Genomic DNA, 24,802 nt, shown 5'->3' with positions numbered 1-24,802 from the left:
CTCTTCAAAAAAATGGTGGTGTCATCAGCTAGTTGACTGATAATAATTTGGTAATCTAAAACTTTCAATTTCAGTATATTTGAGTTTTTTATGAAAATACTCACCAACATGAAGTGAAACGGGGAAATATCGCAGCCCTGTTTTACTCTCCTGTTAATGGAGAAACGTGGAGACGTACCGTGTGGCAACGCAACTGAACTTATGGTGCCGTTCTATGCTCCACCGTTAGCATCAGGGTTTACTTCCGCAAACACTGAGCATGCGCTCTATGACGTTATTGCGCCCTCTACTGCGCATGCGGGACACTTTCTGGTAGGTTTCTGTTCACACGAGAGATCACGTACAAGTCGCATATATTTGAAAATATGAACGACCACGCCAAAAAAAAAAAAAAAAAATCCGACTGGACATAAAATCGGAATTGGCTCATTTCAGGGAGCAGTGTGAACGGAGCCATCATCGTTTTTTTTTTAATTAAGCATTTTATTTTTGTTTGTTTTGTCTTTGTGGTTTGCGGTTGATACGTAGATTGGTGATGAATATAATCACCATGTTCTTCTGCAAGACAAACCAGAACAATTCATATTAATACAAATACACAGAATCTAATTCAGTCCAAAATATGACATGAATCCAAATAATTTCAGTGCAACTTAATCCTACATATGCTGTCCATGTTAATGCTAGTTATAATGCAATATGGTTAAATTCAGGCTTTCCTCATCATTCAGAGAACTCTTACACTGCATTGGGGTTGAAACGATTAATGGTGATTTCAATCAGTCAATTAAGTTAGTGATTAATCGGAGTATACAGACTCAAAGGGCCATTTGCTGAAAAAAAAAATTTTTTTGCCAAAATCTATAAATATATTTTATATTTAAGATAAAAACACCTTTGTTTTTGAATATCTTTTAGTCAAAACTCCTCAGCCAAAAAATGTACTCAACAAGAAGCAGTACTATTTCAACATATTTTTACTCAAGTAAAAATAAAAAGTAGTCGTCCAAGAAATTACTCAAGGAGTAAAAAAGTATTTGATAAAAAGTCTACTCAGGCACTGAGTAACTGATCAAATTATCAATCATTTAATATTTAAAAAATACATAATCAGATGGACCAAAATGTAAAGCTAAATGGAAATTTTGGCATTTTAAGAATGAAATTTATATTAATAACAAAATCAGGCAAAAATAAGTCTTTCCTAATCTGTTTTTTTCAATGTAAAACTTATGAAGCTTTAGCAAAAACTGCAGGTGTGTGTCTGTGTCTGGTGAATTTTTGGTTAAAACATGTTTGTTTTTCATTCAGTGTGCAGAAAATCTAGAAATTTTACTCAAGAGTAGAGATACCTCATTATAAAACTACTCAATTAAAAAGTACAGCATAGTAAAAATACTCCTAAATGTAAACGTAACTAGTTACTATCCAACTCTGATCACAAACTTAATTTTGATGGATGCCTGATTCCCATTCGTCTGGTTGTCATGGCAGCAGAAAGAGGGAGTATAAAGGAAGTTTTAGTGATGCATAAATTCTTTCGTCCTCCTCCGCTCTGCAGGCAGTTGGAGCCGGAGGGTGTGGGGATGTGGGTGGGGGATGGAGGTTTATAGTTATCCTGTAGTGACGACTCACTGACATCAGGAGCAGAACAGAGAGAGATGTAGCGGAGGTATTATGAGCTGGGAAATCCCCACCCACCGCAGACCAGTGATTCTCATCAAGTCACTCCACAAATGAGGGCAGCGCTGTCCTGTGATGGAGACGGGGAACATGTGGAGGGTTTTGTGGAAGTATTTCAGGAAAATGGCTGAGGAGGAGATGAAATAACCAGAATTTGTTTTTCTTCATTTTATTTTTCTACTTTTGTGCCTTTGTTGTGTCAAACAATGGATTTAACTCATTCTCTTAAACTGACAGCATTAAGAGTAATTTTAAATACTTAATAAATTATGTTTTTTTTAACATGATCTTTGGACTTTTACCTTTGGATGTTTTTAAAAAGGCTCTGACCTAAACGTTTTGGTGCCATGCCGTACCATGATGAAGAATACCCGGGTCAGCCCCTGTGGCAGTCTGTGCTGCTTTTCTGCTGCAAGGGCATGATTGAAGGGATCATGGTGGTCCTCTTCTTCTGGCTCCTGGTGCAAGTCCTCTTCACCAAACAACTAGAAGGTACAGTTTTAAAGTTTATGGATGCAAATATCTAAGGTACATTTATAAGGCTAAAAGAAACAACACCTGAATATCACTTTAAGATATATTTTTTTACCGTTTGTCAGAATTACTTCTGCTTTATTTTCTCCCAGAAGTGACAGCTGCGGTTCACGTTTGTTTTTTGTTGTTTTTCATCTGGGTCGGACACTTTTACAGAAACATTATCCGCTCTGGGAGTGCATTAGGCACCTGTTCAACAAAGGATTATACACAAAGTCTGGTTATCCTGGTTTTAATGTGGACCAGTCACAGATTCAAAGCAGCTCTACCTGTTTGCTTGTGGCTAAAGTCAAGGAATCAACAAATAATTGTCTGGATATGAAAAACATTCAGCCTCAATATGTGTATATGTTGGAAAAACAAGTTCAAAGTTTATTGTCCTTTATAGTCCTAATGTTCATCAAATTGATAGAGGCGTCCTTTTGGTCAGATACCCTGAAAGCCAACACTGCAAAAACAAAATCTTACCAAATATTTTTGTTTTCTTTTGTAGTGCAAATATATTAGTACACTTAATTACTAACTAAACTAAATTGTAAGTAACTTTTCAAGATACTTAGATAGGAGCTTGTTTGAAGTCTAAAATTCCTTAATATTGGTGAAAAGGTGCTAGTTCCACTGGCAGATTATTTCACTTCTAACATGGACAATTATCTTTATCTTTATATATATAAGTGAAATAATCTATCAGTGGAACAAGTAGTTTTTCATCAATATTGTGTACTTAAAACGACTGTCGATATCTTGCTAAAAGTCTGTTTTGTCTTATTTCTAGTGTACTAAGATATTTGCACTAGAAACTAGACCGAAAATACTATTTATATTTTGTGTTTTTCCAGTGTAGAACTAAAAGAGGATTTACTTTGATTTGACCTGAAAGCTGGACGACCAAACCTTCTAACAAAGCTCGTCTTTCTTATTCCTGCAGTTCATCTTCAGGTTCTTCTTCTGGTTGGACTGATCGTGTTTTGTCTGTCTCTGCTGCTGGGATGTTTTCTGTGCTGGAAAAACAGTGACATCTGTACAACAATCCCTAAATCATTTACCTCAACTCAGACTTCTGCTGAAACTTCCACCTCAGCTCTGGAAATACATCTCCAAAGAGAAGCTTCCGGACCCCGGCTGGTGTTGGGCAGAGAAACGCCGGATTATCCGTCCACGTTTTCTAGCCCGGCTCTTTCCGAGAGTGAACGTTCACCTCGTGTATTTTCTGATCAAACCCAACCGGACAGCGATGAAGATGAGCAGACTGCATCTCGTTTTTCTCTGCGTCGCTTCAGCTCACCACTGCAAACAGCTCCGCTTTACAAACCCATTCACCCGAGCCGAGCGTCCCTGCCGTCGCTACCCAAACTGGGTACGCTCACCAGAACATGTAAGGCCATGCAGAGGCGCTGCACGGTGGCTGGAGATTACAGAGCGTTCAGTGAACGCAGCAAACTAATCAGGATCAGCAATAACTCACATTTAATTCCCCTGGCTTCGCTGAGCTACGGCTCCGGCGCTTCCTGCAACAAACCTGTCCTCCATTTCACTGCGGCCTTTTCTCCAGACCAACAAACACTGACAGTCACCGTGTTGAACCTCACTGGGAGACCTCAGAGACTGGAGGACGTGGCTGTCCTCGGCAGTCTGCCACCTTTGCACACCTGTCCGACTCAGAGCAGCTTCAGCCCCGAGTCCAACAGCCTGGTGCTGATTCTGAAGGTGAGCTCTCTGGACGAGCTCAAAAACTGTGAGCTGCGACTAAATCTGTTTGTCACTGAAACCGTCGCTGTAGGAGGCGTGGTGGTGAGATGTGGAGAAAGAGACTGGAGGTCAGAGAATCCGCTGCACTTCGTGACAGAACTCATGAAAATTGAAAATGTACCTGTGAGCGTGCTTTAACTTTAACGCACTGCAAAAACACAACATCTTTCCAAGTATTTTTGGTTTAGTTTCTAGTGCAAATATCGTAGAATAGCCTACTTGAAATAAGACGAAACTAACTTTTAAAAAGGTTGTCATTATCACTTAAAATGTCTTGTTCCATTGGTAGATTATTTCACTTATAACCAGTTCCTTTTTCATAAATATTAAAAATAATAATAACTACCTACAGAAGGTAGTTATTATTATTATTATTAGTTTTATAAAATATATATTACTGTCCTAACAGTATGAAACAGATAATCTGTGAAAAATCAAGCTCATCCACCTTCTTGGAGAGCTACTTTTGCCATCTGAAGAAATGCACAGCTCCCGGTCAAAAATATCCAATCAGAGACAGGAGGAGTGTCTTAGCGCCGTCAATCATTTCGTAAATGTGCTACTAAATGTGCTAATGACGGAGAAACAACTTGACATTTCAGAAAAACCATTTATCCGGTGTCATCGGTGGCTATGCTAACTAATCTTACCATTGTGAGTAGACAAGGTTGATTGACAGCGCTAAAACCCTCCTCCTGGCTCTGATTGGTTGTTTCTGATGGAACAGTGTATTTCTAGGTTTCAGCAGTTACATAAGGAGAAAGCAGAGAGCTCAATTATTTTCAAAGGTTATCTTTTTCATATCATCCTGTCACAACATAGTAGTACTTTTAACAAATGTGTAAAAAAAACCCAACATTTTTACAGAAGCTACACTGCTGCTTAAAGAAATGGACTTAAAACAAGCTATTACATGTTTCTCAAAAGGTACTTGTAAATTATTTTTTGTTTTGATTCAAATATATCAAGATATTTGTATTATAACCAGACCAAAAATACTTAAGATTTTGTGTTTTTTGCAGTGTTACATGGAACTATGTTGCACTGATAAACAGTGTGGTAACAATACAAATAGCTACACATGTATATTGGTAAGAACAGATTGATCAGTTACCACCATTGCACCATCCTATGAACAATAAATGTAAATCTCCTTCAAAAGACTGTACATGTACCTTACATCTAAATCTCGCACAGCCCAGAGACCAATGAAGATTCACTCACATCAGCATGCAAAATGCTTGGAGTCGCCTCAACTGCTTGAACTAGTGTCTAGTAAATTCAGCTGGTATCTATGATGGACTGAGCAGTAAACAGAAAGTCAGGCACAGATTTCAGTCTGAAAAAGTTGTTTTTTATTTAACCCAAAACACAAACTTGGGTAAATATAGAAAACGACAAAATTGAGCCCATAAAAGAGGTCAAGTAACCGGACTCTACTCAAACTGACAAGAACACTAAATCAAACTAACAAACCTACCTAGATGAGACAAAGAGGAAACTTAAATACTGGCTGACCAGCCCACAAAAACACAAGAGGAGAACATGCAAAAAACCTCACTGTGAAATCAGCTACATAAAAGCCATATTAATCTACCAGATGTCTGTTTTTAGATTAGCTTTAAAGCAGCACATTGGTTGTTTTGACACCCATCATGATGGAGTGGGCGGAGTTCTGGAGAGCGTGACGTCACGTGCAAATGGTCAATTGGATGTTCTAGTATAAAGAGCTGAGTTGTCCACTGCAGATCCTCATTGTGCTTGATTATCAGTTCGGACCTGCTCTATTAGAACCACATTCCCCAGTGCTGACAACCTGGACATGATCACACATCAGCACCAGCAGGTAAACCAGCTTGGAGTTCCTTTAATTTGACAGAAAAAAAAGTGTACTTAGAAACATAAATCCTCTAACTGCATGTGGGAATAACTTTCTTTTGATTTTTATGGGCAGAAGTAAAGTAATTCCCAGTGTTTGTGTTTCATGTTCAAGGGATTAGGTAAAGTCTTGCAGAAGCTAAATACAACAGGAGATCATCTGTTTCTGTAATGCCATTGTGGTTTAATCCTTCACCATTTTCAATCCTTAGGAAAACGCTCCAGTCTAGAACAAAATCTGATCGAGATAATCTTTATGGGACTGCATAAGCAACGTCTTTACTGCAGAGAAATCCAGCCTGTGTACAGAAAAATGGGATTTTATAGACATTTGTGTTGTACAGTATGGTGCCAATGAGAAGTTTACATACATCCATCATATGCATGAAAGAAAGACAAGAGTATACAGGTGAGTATACAGGTTTATGTTACTGTCATATTCATCAATAAGTCGTCTATAAGGTTCTGCTATGGGTCTATTTGACCAATTTTCTTATTAGAAATGTTGGACTTAATTTAAATTGGTTGGTTTTCTGCCACAGAGCTAGCATGATATTTAAATTTCCATTTCAGAACCTCAATGATGGTTTTCCAGAACCATCTATGGTGTACATTTGGGATGATTGTCCAGGTTTCAACCATCTGAGCCGTTCTCTCACCGTCAAATGAAGGGAAATTGGTTAAGAAGTTCAAGAATTATCTTGTTTCTTATTATTATTTTTTTTATTCACTACTTTAACATTGAATGTGTGTCGGTCATGTGTTGATGTTCTTACAAGCCTCTTGGCTCAAACTACTCTATCATGCATGTATTTTTGTGTTGATGTTTTATGGGCTACCAGATATATAAAATTAAGTATCCATAGAAACAAAACAAAATTTATACCTTTTGATGGTCAAGCCAGTTTACCATTAACATGAATTGAAAGCTTTCCAACCAAGAAAATACTCCAAGACTGACACCTGGAAGCGTGACTAAAATTTGCAGGCAGCACTACATTGTAATACTTTAGATCAAAGGATGTTGTAAGAATGACCCAGTCAAAGTTCAGACCTAAATCAATTTGGGAATTTGTGGCAGGACTTGAAAATGTTCACAGATGTGCTCCATCAAATCCGACTCAGCTTGAGCTTTTTTGCACAGAAGAGCAGACAGAAAATGTGTTGCTGTGCTATGCTGGGAGTAAAGCACCCATAAAGACTCACAGCTGTAATTGGCTCCACAAATAATTTATTCATGATGGTTTAATGCAAATAAACACAAGACTTTTTAGATTTTGTGAAAATGTTTTTCTTCCACTGCATATTTATTCAACACTTTGAAAGTTTGGAGCTTCAACGTCACAAAGTGTAAATATTTTTGCAAGGCACTCTGTAGATAAGCCTGTAAAATTAAATTGACTGATTGACATTTATATAAAAAGTCTTTAAAATGTATGTAAGGGAGAGAGTATTTGGTGAAGTGACGAGCACAAAGCTGGGTGATGCTTTCAAAAATATAGGCTAACATTCAGTTTGATTAGAGAGTTCAATGCTGCTTGTTTTCTCCAGATACTGAGGATTTTCTAAGCTATAGTTTTTCCTCTTCTTCATCTTCATCTTGATTGCAAACATCTACAGTCTGATCCAGAAATACTCCATCAGGTTGATGGTGTTCCTCCACCGCAGGTCACCTTTCCCCCACACAGACAATCAATTTCTGTAGTTTGCAGCCAGAGCGGTGAAACTTTAGCACTTTTTAAACAGAAAAAAAGAGGAAAAAAATAAAACTGTTAATATTCAAATGTGATAAATGTCATAAAAAAGGACAATAAGTGAACAAAATATATCAAACAGTAGAAATTAATGTGAGAATCTTAAACAAAAGCTCCAGTTGTCAAATAAATAGTTTAAGAGCAAACGATTTGCAAATTTTGCTGGACAATAATTATCGCAATAAACAATAATATTGCTGTTTTGAGACTATTTTCAAGTAATATATTGATAAGGGCATAATAATGCAATATTAAAAATCAATAAACCTGTAGAGATCACACTGGAGCTGCAAGATATTTGAAATATAAAAAATAAAACAGACAAAAACAATAAATAAAAAACAGAAATAAGAACACAACTGAAACTGAATAAAATGGATGATGATGTATCTGTAAACTAATTTTGTCCTTCAAAAGTATTAAGCATCAGAATGGAAATTATTGAGCTCATTTTAATTTATTATGAAATTAATTGATTAATTGATTGCTTATTGCTACAGGATCAGTTGCAGCCAAAGCAGGAGTTAGGTTGTAACTGAGTGGATCATATTTTGTCATGTTTTATTTCTAATGAGTTGCAAATTACTGATTTGTACTCATGATTTAATAGATGTGGCGATTCACACAAATGCAGCTTTTCAGTGTCTGGATGTTTAAGATTCTCAGCCATATTTAAGCTAACCTAAAATATCTACTCAGTTTTTCTTCTGCCTTTCTTTCCCTAGCATAACAAAAGTTATTTGGAAGTATTTTAAAAACCATTTTAAGGTTTTTATCTTTATAAACACACTGTAGCAGGTTTTCATATGGCTCCTCACACAGGGCGCCTTTCTTTTCAGGGCTTCATAAGCATTTGGGAATTTAAATAAAAGCAACAAAACTTATTTTAGCTGCCCCCTAAACTGATTTTCTATCACATATTTTAATGTCCAGTCAATCGGGATAATAAACATTAAAAAAAGATGGCCACACATCAAGTTTAGTGATAAACTAAAAGGCTATTTAATAGTTTTCAAAGGAATCTGTAATATTTTAATGTTTGTTACTTAGATTGGTGAAACCTGAACTGGATCATTTTACACTTAAAGGAAATTCAGCATTGTGATGGCACAGAAATGCCACTTTTGATACGTATTTTGGCTCAAGGTCTAAAATAAATTGGCACAGAGTGGGAGGTTACAATATATAGACAGGCTAAATTTGAACACAAATTCTCTACATTGATGTTTTGATTATGTCGACATGAAAAATGTAAAAATATGTGGACTTTTAGTTAAAATAAACTCTTCATCATTCAGCACTCTTCTCAATCAGTCTAATATTAATACAATATGCAGGCAGGATTCATGCTGAGGCTGATTCCTCTTACCTTTTGAATCAAATTTGCACCACCTAAGTGGTTATTTATCAAAAACAGAGGAGAAAGAGTCTTTTTATGTTTTAGATTGTTGCTAAAACATGGAGTTTAAGAAGTTGGCCATCCAGACCTTCATCCCCTCCCCTCGTACTGGATGCAGTTTAATTAAAGTAGAAGCTGGGATTAGCTCTGTCTGCACATATGTGGATATATAGGTAATGAAATGGGACGCTATCTTTATTGGATGAGATTATGTGTGTACCATGATTACTCACACATTTCAGTATTCAGACAGAAAACTATTGCGTATTTTTATGGTTGAGGGAAAGTTGGACTTAAATATATATATTTTTAAACCTGCAGTTTGAAGGTTTTACCTCAGCGTGGGCTTCCTGTTTTACTTCCCCTTCATCCACTCCTGACCAGTCACCGTTCTCCTCATCCTCCTCCAACACCGGCATTAAAGCCGAGCCAGGCTGCCAATTTCTCCTGTCTGCTGCAGCCTGAAAAAGCAAACAAACAAAAAACTGGATTTGTTTACATATCTTAATCGTAATAAGTTGGATTTTCTCTGGGTTTTCTTCTCACCCTAATAACCAGAGATGTGGGAGTCCAGTCCTGAGTTGAGGAGGATCCACTTTGAGCAACTGGTTGTGTATCAGCAAATCTCGCCTCCTTTCCTTCTCGCTCCTTAAACAAGCTCTTTAACTACAATCAACGAGATGTAGGAGTTTAAAGTCATTATTTATTCATAAATGTATTACTTATTAAAGCATCTTGATCTGATGGTATTCCCTAAAAATCTAAATATATGATTGATCGATTAAAAATTGGCATCTCATTTTCTTTTAGGTGGCCAGATCTAGGCTGTGTGAACCAAATTTTGTTGACAGAATAAAAATCCAACAAAGTTTTTGGTAAAGTCGAGATTGTGAATTAAAAGTGTTGCTACTTGCCCCGCCTGTTACCTAGCAACCCAGTGGAATTCCGACCGTTACCTAGCAACCCAAAGTGTAAAAGTTGAGTTAGGGAACGTGGCCAGCAACAGCTTATTTAGATTTAAAGTGACAGGAGGCCCTAAAACAGCTCAAAGTAGGCAGAACTGACCAGACTAAAACTTCAATATCTCAGAATGATTTTGTGCAAAAGATGTGATGAACATGTTTTTTATTGCACATCGAACTATTCTAATCTGTCCAATGAAGAATATTAGGTCACCTTTATTTTAAATACATCACTAGAAAAATGTTTATTATGTCCAGATGTAAACTGGACAGACAGAAATGAAGATCGTCTTGGTCTACCTGCTCAGTGACCATTCTTCTCTGCTGCTCCACCTCTTGGTCAACAAGGCAGATGGTTTTATTCTTCTTGTCTTCAGTCCACAAAGTCTTATTTTTACCCTGTAGAAAGGATACTTGTCATTCACATATATTTTAGTATATAAAATATTTTGCTCTTTTTTTTTGTACATGATAAACTGATTGATTTGAGCAACAAATTTGATTTGAGCAATTAATTGTAATGATAAATTTAAATAAGGTCTTTGATTTCCATTCTGATAATTTAAATTATTTTCAAGACCAGTTTTGTTTAGAGATGTCATAATCCATTTATTTTACAGCTGCAGTTGTTTGTGGTTTTTGTTTCCTTTTTATTTGGTGGTTTTTGGCTGTTGTGTTTTATTTTGGAAATTTAAAATGTCTGCCAGTTCCAGTGTGGAGTGTTCTGTACAAAATGAAAGTTTATTAGTCTTATTATTATGCTGTTATTATTATATTAGTTGAAAATAGTATCAAAACGACAATGTTTTTGTTTCTGGGACAATTTATCATCCAGCAAAACTTCTTATTGTGACAGGTCTTTATAAAATCTGCAGAGTTATTTTGTTTGTCAGAGAAAAAAAACGTAATAATCAGTTAATTATTCACCTCACTGTGGGAAAACGTCTGCCTCTGGTTTGGATGTTTGTGGAGGACTGGAGGATTTAGGTGCTGTGTCTCATCCAACTTTTCCCTCCACTCTGAAATCACACACAAGGTTTAAGCTTTAAATCCCTGCAGGGGAAATCCCTCTATTACTATTACTATTACTATTAATATCCTTTTCATGCATGTCCTTTTAAAAGGAAAAGCTCCTACCGTCTTGTTGCTCGTGCATTGAGGCCGGGTTTGACACATCCGCCTGAACTCCTCCACCGTTTTGACAAACTTCAGACGCCTTTTTCATGAGCTTTCACAACAAAGTGGAGAAAGAAAAAAGACAGCCCAACCTTTTAGCCTTTTTCTCTGTGGTTTAAACCAGGAGTTGGTTTTTGTACCTTGAGCTCAAGAGCAGAAATCCTAATTTGAGCCTCAGCTCTTTCCATCTCTCTTAGCCGTTCCATAGTCCTCAAATCATGCTCTCTAACACAGAAATAAAAAATAAAAAATCATTTTAGGAACATTTTTTGATTGTTTTTCTGACACTAGTCTTACCTTTCATTCACTTCCCTTTCTGTTTCTGAAAGTTTTTGCTTCAGCCTCTGAACCTCGCTGTTTTGCGACCAAAGCTGAGGATTGTGTATGCTCAGGTTAACATTTACATTTTTTAACACTTTAACATTAAATGTTTGTTTGTGAGAGGAACATCTTGTTACCTGAGGAGATTTATTACTGCTGCATGTGGAGTCTGGCGTTAAAGAGGATTCTGAAAGGCTGAGAAACAATGAAAGGTCAAATCACAGAGGTTGTATTCCGAGTATTTTTCCAACCCTGCATTCTGTGGAAATCTGATTAAAATCCACTCACTCTGTCTGTGTGTCTTTGTGAAGAGTCTGCACCAAATCACTACCTGCAAACAGAAGCTCAGTGCGCTTTACTGCCCCCTTGTGTTCAAAGAATACAAACCTTTTTTGTCTTGGGTTTGTTAAAGTTAATGAAGATGGTTAATTGCAGCTTCATTGAAAATATTTACTTTTATTATAGAACAACAAAATGCATCTTTACCTGTTTCCTGTTCACACCTCAGTAAAGACCCAGATTCTCTCTGGAAGATTAAAAGCGACCGTTATGTAAACTGATATTTTTTGGTCTCCTTTTTATCTTAAATTACTAGCAGAGGAGAGAGGAGAGGATTGGACTAGCATCTCCTTCCTGAAAGGAGATGACCTCATTATTTTTTAACAATTGTAAGCCTACTTCTAAACTTTTTGTTCTGGTTAAAAAATTTCAAAAAGAAATTGGGGAACCAACTCTATTTTGTTCCCAATTCAGTAAGACTTTCAAAGAAATCCTGTTACTATTCCTGCTGCAGTAACATAAGTTAGACAATTTAAACACCTTTTTACTTATTTTTTTTGAAAGGGGATTTATGATGCAAAATTCACTTTTCCCCATTTTTACACTTTCATTTGGGTCTCAATTGCTTCTGAAAACAGCCCAGATGTTTTTAAAAAATTCACCCAGATGTTGTTTAGCATGTGTCTGGGAAATTAGCTAGCAGATAACAAAAAAATCCCACCCGATTATTGAGTCACAATGCGTCGTTACCTAGCAACCCCAGTCCTGCCTGTCACCTAGCAACCCGAGCAGCGCTCCAGCACATTTGGTCAGCTTGTTTTACTGCTGTTTGCACTGCAAAAACACAAAATCTTACAGAGTATTTTGGATTGTTTCTATTGCAAATCTTAGAAAACTTGAAATAAGAAACTAACTTACAGGTAACTTTTCAGCGAGACATAGAAGCTTGTTTTAAGTAAATAATTTCTTAATATTGATGAAAAAGTTGTAGTTCCATTGGCAGATAAATTAACTTATAACAAGGGGAAAATGTCTCGTTATAAGTGAAATAATCTGCTAATGGAACAAGCACTTTTTAATCAATATTAAGGAATTATTTACTTAAAACAAGCTTCTATGTCTCGCTGAAAAGTTACTTGTTAGTTAGTCTAATTTCAACTTTACGAAGATATTTGCACTAGACACTAGACCAAAAATACTTGATAAGATTTAGTGCTTTTGCAGTGTGTGCTGTTTTGTTGTTGACTTACCATCCAGAAACCAATTGCTGCATTCTTGTCGGTTGTGCTGGAGGCTCGACTAATGCTTTTCAAAAATATATGGCTGTATGATTCTGCATCTGTTCGCAGCAGTTTTCTCAATATTGACTGGATGCTACATGTGATATCATATTTTTAGTTTTGTGATCTGATAAATTAAGGTTAGCTCAAGTTCTCCATGAAAATATTTCTAAAGCAGAATGTGAAAACATATGACATTTAATTAGGAAACCTGAAGTTTATGTACACATCTGAGCAACTTGAAATACTAAATGTCTTGAAACTATCAATGAAACATACCAAAACACATTAAAGAGTTTTAAATGTATTGCTTACTGTATCAATGGTGCAGTTTCTCTTCAGTTCTTCTAACTCGTCTTGTGTGGACCGAAGGTTCAAAGCAACATTTTGCCATTTTTCTGTCCAGTGTGAGGCCAAATCTTCTAGTTCTTTAATGCGCAGGAGTCTCATTTCATCCTTTTTTTGATACATTTTCTCGTGCATTTGCAGCATCTTTTCCTTCTCTTTGAGCTTTTCTTCCAAACAGACACAATGGTTCTGCAGTTTCTGATTTTCTAGGTCCAAATCTTCTGTAGATGTTCTGTGAAATATATATTTTCGTTATAACTGTGTTAACTTGCAGAGTTAATATCTAAATTTGACCTTCAGTTACGGTTGAGTTCCCCTGTTTACCATCTCACCTGCACTGGTTGTTGTTTCCTGTTGATTCATTTAATGCATCATGTCCTCCTGGGTTTCTTTCAGTCAGCAGATTCTCCTTTTCTCTGATCTGATCTGTGATCTGTCTTAATTTTATGTTTCTCTCCTCGTTTAGCTCCTGCAGTTGATGTTGTGACTCAGCCAGATGTTTCTTCATCACTTCCAGTTCTTGTCTCAATTGTTCATTTACCTGCTCCAAAGAAACAACACAAGCAGTTGAGTTAAGAACTCAAATAAATAAAATAAATTAACAAAACAACTAAAATCTCTCTGAGAACCTCTGAGTTCTCCTTTGGTTTAGTGACGACGTCACTGACTTTTTTTTCCATCTCCTCCATTTGATTAATCAGCATCTTCTGCGTCTGCATAGACAAAAAGACAAATAAAAAATCTGAAATCAGATAAAAACTTTCTGGGCCAAATCAAGATCATGAATTCACTTACAGGGCCGGTTGTGCCAGAAAATATTGATAAAACCAGTTCACAAACTGTTAAAATATCAATGTATTCTTAAAATTAAATAATATTACTGAACATCCTTTCAGTCCCTCCAGGATTTTGTGATGCTTTTTGTGATTTTTGCAATAAACGTCAAAGTGTTTGTGGTACGGTAAAAGCAACTTTTTATTACTCGCTGTGTAGATCATGAACTATAATCTGACATCACCTAAGGCTGAGGCAGCTGTTTAGTACAATAAATAAAGTTTTTGACCATTTTTGAGAGACATCTGCAATAAACTCCAAATTATTAGCACAAATAAATGTGGGAAATTGTTGATTTTGCATGAATTTCCACAATAATTCTCAAGAAACTGGAGGGACCCATTGATATAATTCGGCAGTAAATGGTAAAAACTGCATTGATTTGATTGAAAACATAATATTTAAGCCTATTTAGTGTTTAGTCTAGAATCTAAAGGGCCACATAAAAAGCTATGGCGGGCCAGATTTGGCCCACGGGCCTTAAGTTTGACACATATGCTATATTTAAGATTGTTTTCAGGATTTATTTGTTTGATTTACCTCAGCAGAAGTCTGGAGATCCTGGAGAGCTTTGTTTCGTTCTTCTTGGAGAGTTGCGGCTCTCGCCTCAGCTTCTCTCAGAGCCTCCATCAGCTTGTCCACCTCTGTCAGATCTTTCTTCTCCTGTATTCAAACCAGAATTTACATGTAGAAAAAAGCAGAAACAGACATATTCAAAGGTCAGACACCTGTTTCTTTACATCTCCTGGAGTCTTTGATTTGCTGTGTGAAGCTGCCAGAGGAGACGTCAGCTGATCGTTCACCAGAGAAGACCTCATGTGCAGCAGCTCATTTTCCAGCTTTTGGACTCTTTAAAAGATTTTTATTAATTCTCTTTAACTGCAGTACATAACTTTTATTTAAAAAAAATGTTTTTTACATTTGTTAAAACTGTCACTATGTTGTGATACGTTTCTGTTCTCTGCATTTCTGCACAAATACACAGCTCCAGGTCAAGAACAACCAATCAGAGCCAGCAGTAAATCATCCTCATGTACATGCTGCTCAGGCAATCTCTGCTGTGCTACATCGCCGTCCAGATAATGGAGCATTTCATGAATGTTCAGGTTAGTTAACATGGACACCGATAGAGTTTTCTTGGAATGATAAGTTGTTTTTCCACTATTATGTTCAACAAAGGGTTGATTGACAGCGCTAAGACCCGCCTCCTGACTCTGATTGGTTATTTTGGACCAGAAGCAGGGCATACATTAATAGTAGCTCAGGGAGGAAATTTATTTTTTCACAAATTATCTGCCTCATTGTCACAACACAATAGAATTGATAGAATATGTAAAAAGCTGATTTTTGTAGCAGTTACACACGGCAGGTTTAATTTTTATTTACTTTTCTTGGAGATCTCGACACTGTGGACTCTGCTCAAACACTTCATCCTGACTGAAAGCATCCATCGTTTTAGATAGCAGCTGTGTGACACAGGAGTACATGTTAATATTTACTAAATCATACAAATAAAAATAAATAATTAAAATCCATTACTTTTATCTTGTATTGCACCTTCTGTTCCATGTCGAGCATCTGTGCCATCGTTTTGTTGTAGCCCAGAGTAGCTTCTCTGGTCCTCAGCCGGTCCAGCTTAGAGTTCAGCCGCTCATGAGCGTCCTGGAGCCACGGCAAAACTTCTGTTTGTCTGAAGCTCCTTTCAGCTCGACCAGCCCATATTTCTGCTCCAAATGGTGAAAACGACCTTGTAGGACTCTCAGGCTCTAGATGGTACATTGACCGCCACCTCCTTAGACCCAGATCGCTCCTTCTGGAGGCACCAGCACTGCAACATGAGCAAACACAAGACTGGTCCAAAGTTACCCAACTTACTTAAGAATCACCACTGTACTGCTAAAACACAAAATCTTACCAAGTATTTTGGTCTAGTCTCTTGTGCAAATATTTTACTACAACTGAAATGAGGCAAAACTAACTTACATGTGACTTTTTAGCAAGATGTCGGAGCTTGTTTTAAGTCAATAATTCCTTAATATCGATGAAGAAGCACTAGTTAAATTGGTGGATTATTTCTCTTATGAGAAAAATGACATGATACAAGTGAAATAATCTTTCTGTAAAGGTTTCATTGTTAGATTGTGTGACTCTAAAAAACAACAGGTGTGCATGAAGAGGCTGCTGTTATCACTTTAAGACCATAAAAACGGTCCAGTTACCTGGAACTGGCTCTTGACGTAAACCCTGACCCACACCATGAGGAAGACTAAAAAGAAAAAAGAGCAAATTTTTTTAGATTTCTTTTTTTTGGGGGTGAAATGAAGAACATTTACTTTTAGCTCTTACCCGGGCTGTAAAGTCAGATCTGGAGTTCCACATGTCCAGGTCCACGAGTAAAAAATAAACTAATGTTTGAATTATGGACGAAACGTCCTGCAGCGTCCTCCAAGGTTTAAGTTGTCCGTCGTTTCTGTTAGGAAGAAATGGCTCAGCAGTCTGCCTAGAGGACAAACTTTCACACAAAGCTGTTATCTGGAGGTGGGCATCTATTATTGGATCATGTCTGCTGATATTTCCACTGTTTACGTGACAGGAAACACATCGTCACCGCTACTGGACTCATCCACAAACCCTTCTGTCATGACACGTTTTTAATTATACATATTATGACGTATGTCATCCAAAAATCTGATTTCTGAGTAACAGTCCTAACTAAGAGAACAATTTCTCTAATGTAAATTTTTGCGGCCCACAACTGCAATTCAGAAGTAACACAAATTTGCACCATCAAGCACAAGTGGTTGATGCAGATAGAGATTTTATTTATAACCAGAGTATAACTGATATAACTGATATAATTTTCTTACAATGGAAAATGTTAATTACAACATGAAGTCATATTTGTCTTTTTGTGACCAAACTTTTACGATAAGTAGAATCATGCTTATTCGGACTTTTATTTTGCTGCACATAAATCAGTTTGTTTTTATTAAACTTGGCCTAAACATAGCAATCTTTTTGAAAGAAAGTGACCCAAATCTTACTCTTATTGCTGAAACCAAATTTGTTTAATTGAGGGCAAAAGATACTGAAAACTAGATGCTTTTCTTTTAATAAAGCAAATGTGCAAAATCTCTTCTAAGGTTTGGATCTACAATGAATAACATCCATTTTGGATAAAATAAAATTGGATTACTTTATTTGCTTTTTTTTTTTTCTTTTTGGCCCTTTTTGTGATCTGGGTCTGTTTTTGTGATCACAAAATGTTTGGACGCCCTGCTCTAATGGGATCTTACTTCAGAAATCCTCTCCTGTTCACTATCAGAGTCAACCTGCTTCATTTGTTTTCCTTGCATAGTTTTGAGATTGTCTGTAAAGGCCATCCTGGGAGTATCCATGCTGACCTCAGTTCATTAAAAGCAGCTGGATGACAGAGCGATGCTCCCCACTCCCTAGATATTCTCCACATGATCTCATTTAACCTCAATCAGTTGTTTACTGACATTTCTAAAACACCAATGAGCTTTCTTTTTATTAAATATTTTCTACAGTAAATTTGGCACAAGAAAAGAAAACTGTTTCTTGCTCTTTTGTTCTTTTAAGGCTTTATTCTTTAGTGTTAAGGTTTGTGGTAAATTGTCTCTACGGATGCAGATTTTCTTCAGCTTAGTGTGAAATGTTGCATCCCTGTGACTAAATCCAAAGTTGATTCTTGGATAAGTAAGTCAGGCCAGAATACAGCAGTACTGCTCTTTTATTAGAACATATGGTTCGTTGAGCCAATTTGTATTTGACATATACAAACTGGGTTACAAATGGACATTTTTACCTTTTTCTCTCTCTGTCTCTCTATTTTTTGAAAACCTGACTTTATTATTTTTCTTAGCAGCATAGTAACAGCCACAGTTGTTCTTGTCTTTCACTGACTGCTGCTGAACACCATCACTTCAAACGTTATAACTTTTCCCCCCTATACGGCGCCCCTGATTCTCAGAATATTTTTATTCTATCTGACTCATTGTAAGTTATTTTGAAAGAGAAATTGGCAAAATTTCGAAAACATCTCCAAACAATTAACAACCCACATCTAATGCAGTATTCTTTGATAATTGTATGTTCAGTTTAAGGTCAAAAGTGTTAAATATAATTAATTAGTAAACAGAACTTAATCTATTTTACTGTAAACCAGATAGAAATGTAAATAAACCGGCCTTGGTAATCTATGTATAATCAATTTAGTTATTCATTGCTCGAACGCATCCATGTAAATCAACATACATATTACAGAATAAATGAATGAATAAACAAAATAACCTCCTTGAAGTTATTTTGTTGTCATGGAGAAAGAGTTCTCACGTGTTTTATTTTGAAAAGTGAGGTTTCCCGGAAACAGGAAGCTAGTGTCAGTAGCCGTTTAAAAGCTAAGAGGCTAATCTCAAAGAGCTATCTTCTTAGCCGTTGTTTGAAAATTGCATTGCCTTGAGCTGTACAAAGGAGTCCGCATCGATTTAACATTGGAAAGGTATAAAACTTTGTCTTTATTTAAAGGGTTTTTCAACTGAAATGAGTTTTAGATAGCAACTTAGCTTGATACAAGGCCGAAGCTATTGCTAAGTACGTTTTCATACGTTAGCTCCAAACTGTGAATATTTCGCTGTACTGCCTGAATGTTAACTTGTTCGGACTTATAAGTCGGTGATTATTGGTGTGACTTTTTTAGCTGTTCATGTTCATTTGAAATAGAATATTTATTGCAGATAATGGCCTCGGACTGGTTGGGTAGTTTGGTGTCTCTTAACTGTGGACCAACGCTGGGAGTTTATCAAGGAGAAGTGTCATCTGTGGACCAGTCCAGCCAGACCATCTCCTTACGACAACCTTTCCACAATGGGGTCAAATGTCCCGTTCCTGAGGTCACATTCAGGTAAACCTCGACTTAAATGTTCTCGATTCTACTTTTCCCACAACTTGGGTCTGTTTTATTGAAACAGTACAATTTCAATCTAAATAGAAATGGTGTTTTGACCCAAGTTGTTGTTTTGCTGCTAACCTGTTTTTATATTTAAGCACTTCCTCTCGTGTTCTGGCATTTTCATTTCAAATAATGTGATACAAACTCAAAATACTGGTTTCCAGAAGTGAGCAGGCCTTTCACAATAAGAAACTTTGCTGGACGATAAATTACCTCCGGAATTATTGCGATAAGCGATAACTGTTGTTTTGAGACCATTTTCAGATAATAAATTGATAATGGCCCTATCAAGTTAAAGTTTTATTTTATAATGAACTCTGCATTGGAACTGGGAGACATTTTAAATATCCAAAATCAAACACAACAAATGACAAGGAAATAAAAACCACAAACAACTGAAACCAAAAATAAGATTATAAAGTCTCTGTAAACAAAATTAGCCTTCAAAAATATTAATCGCCACAATAGAAATTATCGAGCTCACTTTAATTTATCGTGCAATTAATTGCGACAATCTTAGAAGTGAAAAACAATTATGTATGCTACTGGGTTTCTATAAATGGTCAAATCTGATCCATTTTGCATTTTACTGAAGTTCTCTCTTGTTTTTTTTTTGTTGTTTTTTCTTCCAGTGCCATTGATATACAAGAACTAAAAATTTTGGACATCAGAAACTTTAATGCCAGGGCAGCTTCCAGTGTTGCTGCAAAGGGAAACGCTGTCCCAGTTGCCGTTCCAAAGGGGGATCCCAGATCTGTGGAGAAGCTGAACTCTCCACAGCAGTGCTCTAAAAGTTACGGAGAACGTCACCTGGATGCACTGGGTCAACCTAAAGGCTTTCGTCGAAGACATAACTCCTGTAGGTGTGATTCATTTGGCTGCAGGTAAAACTTTCCTATGAATATTGAGACGCTAATAGCTGCTTTTTTCCCCGATACTATCAGGGTCGTCCACCAGTCGAGGGGCAAACCAAGCGACGCCGAAAAAGAATGGAGTGAAAAACGGGCAGATGAAAAACAGAGACGACGAGTGCTTCGGCGACGGCATGGATGACGGGCTGGATACGGATTTTGATTTTGAAGGAAACCTGGCACTGTTCGACAAAGCTGCAGTTTTCTCAGAGATTGACACCACAGAGCGACGTAACGGCGCGAGGTCGCGTGGCACGCCTCAGGATCAGACGCCCACACGGTACCGCCACGACGAGAACATCCTGGAGGTCAAACCGATTGTTTATAGACAGATTGTTGTACCACAGTCTGGGCACAAAGAGTACTGCACTGGTACGTGTTTTACGTTGCAGCAACTGAAGTACAGTGTTCAGTAGAGTAGTTTAAACCTGCTTCTTTACTTTACGTCATACAGACTCTGGACTTGTTGTTCCGAGTATTTCCTATGAGCTCCACAAGCGTCTGTTGTCTGCTGCCGAGCGCTACGGCCTGACGCTGGAGCGGAGACTGGAGATGACTGGAGTGTGTGCCAGCCAGATGACACTCACGTTGTTAGGAGGGCCCAACAGGTACGAATATTGACTTGGAGGAAGCATTTAGTTAAAAGTTCAACCTTAATTCTGAATTATGAGGAATTAGACTGAAGGTATGTTGAGAAAAAACACGTTTTGAGTCAATCGGTTTTTTTGCTTTTACATGTTGAACAGCCGCTTTTTTTTTTTTTTCCATTTTCATTTTTGCAAAGTTCATCAAAATCTGGACTTTGCTTTTAGCACTTTTTAATTCTGGATAAAAACAAAAAAATTGTTTATCGCAAAAAGGTTTAGGTTTTCAAACTTCATTCTTTATTCTCGTATATACAACATCTAAAATATGGATTTCTAAACAACAAAGCGGTTGACCTCGCACATCTCAAGTTGATTCTTTCGTAAAACTTTGATTTACTGCTTGAGAGAAATTATAAATATGAATGCATCAAAAAATAAATAAAAATGGAGTTTCAGTGCTTTCTTTTTATTTAAATCTTCCAAGTCTTTGACTGTTTGTGGTTTTAAAACTTGATCTGGTTTAGGCATCAAACAAACCACCAAAACTCTTTAACTTTTAAACTTTTACCATGTGTAAAATGTATAAACAGAATGTTTAGTGTATAATAATTCAGTCTAGATTTGACAAATCTGCTATAAATTTGTAAAGTTGGTGGAATTATTTGTCAATAAATATGTAATCTAGTGGCCTTTATCCGTTTGTTGAATCAGACGTCAATAATGCTCTCATGATTAATACATAAAACTCAAATGGTAAAATTGTTTTTCACTCAAATGTCTGGAAAAATTTTGGACATTAGTAATTATAGGAAGTCAAAAAATCTGTTTAATTGTCTTTTCTAAATTGTTTACGTCTTTCAGATTTACACCCAAAAACCTCCATCAGCGGCCCACGGTGGCGCTGCTGTGTGGGCCTCATGTTCAGGGAGCGCAGGGCATCAGCTGCGGCCGCCACCTGGCCAACCACGAAGTGGAGGTCATACTGTTTCTGCCCAACTTCGTCAAGATGCTCGACGCCGTGACAAGCGAGCTGACGCTTTTCAACAAGACCGGCGGCAAACAGGTGTCCAGCATCAAAGGTGAGCCTGGCTGGTGGTGCAGGCTATGTTCACACAGCAGAGAGTGGTGCTCAATTTCAATTTTTATTTCATTTTTTATTATGAAATGCGACTTGCATGGTTGTTCATACCAATAATTAAATGAGCCATCAAACTTCCGTGTAAGTGATTTACAACTCCAAAGCGTTTATTTCACTTATAATCTGCCAGACATGGGAAAATGTTTCGGTATAAGTTAAATAATCTGCCAGTGGAACTAGTACTTTTTCATCAATATTCAGAAATTACTGACTTAAAAACATCTGATAAGTTACTTGTAAGTTAGTTTTGTCTTACTTCAAGTTTAAGATATTTGGAGTAGAAACTAGACAAAAATACTTGGTAAGATTTTGGGTTTTTACAGTGTAAAAGTCAGATAAAATACGACACGACCGTTCATAGCGGAGACGATTTGAAAACAATCTGATTTAGGACCATATTTTGTTTACAGATAGTTTGATTCATTTTATTTGTTGTTTATGTTTTGTTTTATTTTGGATATTTAAAAATGTCTTCTGGTTCCAGTGTTAAATGTTCATTAGAATTTAAAGTTTATTGATCTCTAAGAATGTGTTCTTGCATTATTATGCCATTACTGTTGTTTTACTTTAAAATGACCTCAAAATTACAATATTATTGTTTATTGCAAGGACTTCTGGGACAATTTATCATCCAGAAAAATGTATCCTCCTAGCAGGCCCACATGTGGTCAAAAAATGTGGGTCTCATTTTTCTGCTGTGTGAATTTTATTATTTTTTTTAATGAAATGATCACCAGTGGGTCACGCTTGTTGTTTTTCTCCCTTTAGATCTCCCAGACACCCCAGTGGATCTAATCATAAACTGTCTGGACTGCCACGAGAACACATTCCTGATGGACCAGCCTTGGTACCGGGCGGCTGCGGACTGGGCCAACCAGAACAGAGCGCCGGTGCTCAGCCTGGACCCCCCTGTAAGCGGGCAGGGCCATGCAGTCGAGGCCAAGTGGTCGCTGTCGCTCTGCCTGCCCCTTCCTCTGGCCGAAGGCGCCGGCAGAGTTTACCTGTGCGACATCGGTGTTCCTCTGCAGGTGTTCCAGGAAGTGGGAATCAAGTACCACTCTCCGTTTGGTTGTAAATTCGTCATCCCCCTGCACTCCGCTTAACGAGACTGATTGATTAAACCATTCACCTTCCTTGACCATTTAGGTTTTGGCGCCTTATATTCCATGAGTTTCATCTCTAAGTCATTGTTTGAACTGTTTGCTCACGCTCAAGGACCACTGATGCATACTTCGTTTTGTTTTTTTACAAATGTGGAAGCTTTCAAGTCTTTATTGGTCATCTTGGTGATTAAGCTATGGGATTGTAACACAGTTTAAAGAAGGACAATCACTTAACTTTGAACAGTTTATTCTAAATCCATTGTACAATACACTTAATTTTCACTGCGGAAACCCAATTGGCTCCAAAGCTTAGACTTTCGGTGTTCAGTTTGTGTTTTCAGGTTTACATGACGTTAATCTGCAGCAGAGTCTCTACAGGAAGCCTCCTTTGTCTTTCGATGTGCTGATTTATATTCTTTCTTTTTCATACCTTTTGACGGCACAGATAGAAAACGCACTGAATGCTTTTGAGCCATGAAAGCAGGGAGTTTGTAGATGTAACTTCAGTAGCGTTTTGAGCAGATTAGCTAAGAGAGCAGAATTAAATTAAAGTTACTGTTTTATATGCCACTCTGCATGCACCAGTATTAGAATTGGGTTCTCGGTTTATAAAAATCTAATTTGGCATATTCGTAGCTCAAATACGAGCCGAGATGATTTTGTATTTTTGTACTCATTCCTGTGATTGGGCCGGCTGCCCGGTTGATAAACAGTCGTTAGATTTAGGTTCTGGTAAAGTGGAGCAGCAAAAAAACCCCTGCTGCTCAAGTGGGGAGAAATACTTTGTCAACACATGTTTTGAAAGAAGATTATAATGGCGTGTTTGAAAGTTTCTGCATAAAATAAGGTCCAGAAAGAGCAGGCTCTAAAACACAACAAGGTTAATATTTCTGATTCATGGAAAATATCTGACACCTCTGACATTTAGCAAAAAATGCACATTTTTATTTGGCCACGATTCGATTATTTCTGCTCTGAGCTGTGACGTCCTGTACAGAGTAGCTTTTGTGAACCAATAACAGCAATTCCCAAAAAACAAAACAAAAAAAAAATTGGTAAATGATATATACCAGAAAATATTTAGAAAAAACATCATGAAACTGTGAACAAGAGCTGCTGTTGTGCCATCTTCTGAGGGTGACACATCTTTCCATGTACGCTTGACAATGAAAACTGATTCTTTTTTTTATTTATGTATCATTTTCATTTGTAATGAGTCCAGAAATAAAGTTACTACCTTGTTAGCATTATTTAACACTCTCACTATCAGGTTTTTTAAGATCTGGGTAAAGTTGAGATTACTAATCCTAGTACTTTATTATTTTTTTTATTATTTAAAGATAAAATTTCCAACATCTAAGAAGCAGCTTTCACAGGATTGATGTACGTGTTCGATGACGGCTACAGCCATGCACAATAGTTCTCTTTTTCTCCAACATTCCTCTTGCCTGATGTGTAATTATTTCACATCTGTTGAGACAAGCCTGGCTTGGAAAGTGAAGCCAGCGTTGCTGAATGTGACGTTTGTTTATTGGCCAGCAGGAGGCGATAAAAGGAAACATTTCCACGCTTCCTCTTTTAAAACCCCGAAGCTTTAGGATGATTATGACTGATAGGCTTTTTTTGTTTTGTTTTGTTGTTTTTTTTTCCACAGAGAAATGGGAACTGAGTTTTATTTTCTCCGTTCAGAAGAACCGCATTAGAAAATGTCAGTGGTGGCTGAGTTGCGTTGGTTCTGCACAGGAGGCTGTTGTGAAGTGAAAACTTCATTGTCACTGATCGTCTTGTGCAGAAACTTTGCATTTTTCATGTCTAATAAAAACCGATAACCACTCATTGTTTGCATGTCTGAAAATTTTTTTTTGTAAACATTGCCTCATTGATCAAGTTCCTA

General features: G+C 37.1%; 3 protein-coding genes across 6 annotated transcripts; 2 read left to right on the top strand and 1 right to left on the bottom strand.

Annotated features, from left to right (window-relative positions):
* Positions 1–1,285: 1,285 nt before the first annotated feature.
* LOC111610957 lies at positions 1,286–4,166 on the top strand. Its single transcript, XM_023346196.1, has 2 exons — positions 1,286–2,175; positions 3,146–4,166. Exons 1-2 carry the CDS (start codon positions 2,031–2,033, stop codon positions 4,102–4,104), a joined length of 1,104 nt encoding a protein of 367 aa, XP_023201964.1. The 5' UTR covers positions 1,286–2,030; the 3' UTR covers positions 4,105–4,166.
* A 2,978-nt stretch (positions 4,167–7,144) lies between these two features.
* LOC111610968 (putative leucine-rich repeat-containing protein DDB_G0290503) lies at positions 7,145–15,887 on the bottom strand. 4 transcript variants are annotated; one of them, XM_023346302.1, is made up of 16 exons: positions 15,755–15,887; positions 15,584–15,663; positions 14,738–14,860; positions 13,993–14,076; positions 13,696–13,904; positions 13,331–13,595; positions 11,943–11,982; positions 11,745–11,787; positions 11,433–11,651; positions 11,276–11,360; positions 11,097–11,187; positions 10,887–10,978; positions 10,260–10,358; positions 9,544–9,663; positions 9,333–9,458; positions 7,145–7,578 (listed from the first exon to the last, which is right to left on the bottom strand). In XM_023346302.1, exons 3-16 carry the CDS (start codon positions 14,825–14,827, stop codon positions 7,573–7,575), a joined length of 1,569 nt encoding a protein of 522 aa, XP_023202070.1. In that variant the 5' UTR covers positions 14,828–14,860; positions 15,584–15,663; positions 15,755–15,887; the 3' UTR covers positions 7,145–7,572. The 4 variants fall into 4 exon arrangements, with proteins under 4 accessions (XP_023202070.1, XP_023202080.1, XP_023202060.1 ...); XM_023346312.1 differs by lacking the exon at positions 7,145–7,578 and having other exon boundaries at positions 9,240–9,458; positions 11,433–11,506; positions 11,594–11,651; XM_023346292.1 differs by lacking the exon at positions 7,145–7,578 and having other exon boundaries at positions 9,240–9,458; positions 15,737–15,887.
* Positions 15,888–18,588: 2,701 nt separating this feature from the next.
* On the top strand, positions 18,589–24,744 carry edc3 (enhancer of mRNA decapping 3). The gene is made up of 7 exons (XM_005795929.2): positions 18,589–18,719; positions 18,955–19,121; positions 19,802–20,028; positions 20,114–20,452; positions 20,535–20,688; positions 21,529–21,746; positions 22,574–24,744. Exons 2-7 carry the CDS (start codon positions 18,958–18,960, stop codon positions 22,906–22,908), a joined length of 1,437 nt encoding a protein of 478 aa, XP_005795986.1. The 5' UTR covers positions 18,589–18,719; positions 18,955–18,957; the 3' UTR covers positions 22,909–24,744.
* The last annotated feature ends 58 nt before the right edge of the window (positions 24,745–24,802 follow it).

The sequence above is a fragment of the Xiphophorus maculatus genome, chromosome 2 (genome assembly GCF_002775205.1).
Source record: "Xiphophorus maculatus strain JP 163 A chromosome 2, X_maculatus-5.0-male, whole genome shotgun sequence".
Taxonomy (NCBI): domain Eukaryota; kingdom Metazoa; phylum Chordata; class Actinopteri; order Cyprinodontiformes; family Poeciliidae; genus Xiphophorus; species Xiphophorus maculatus.
Note: the sequence above shows the minus strand (reverse complement) of the source record. Positions and strands in the feature narration are given on the sequence as shown.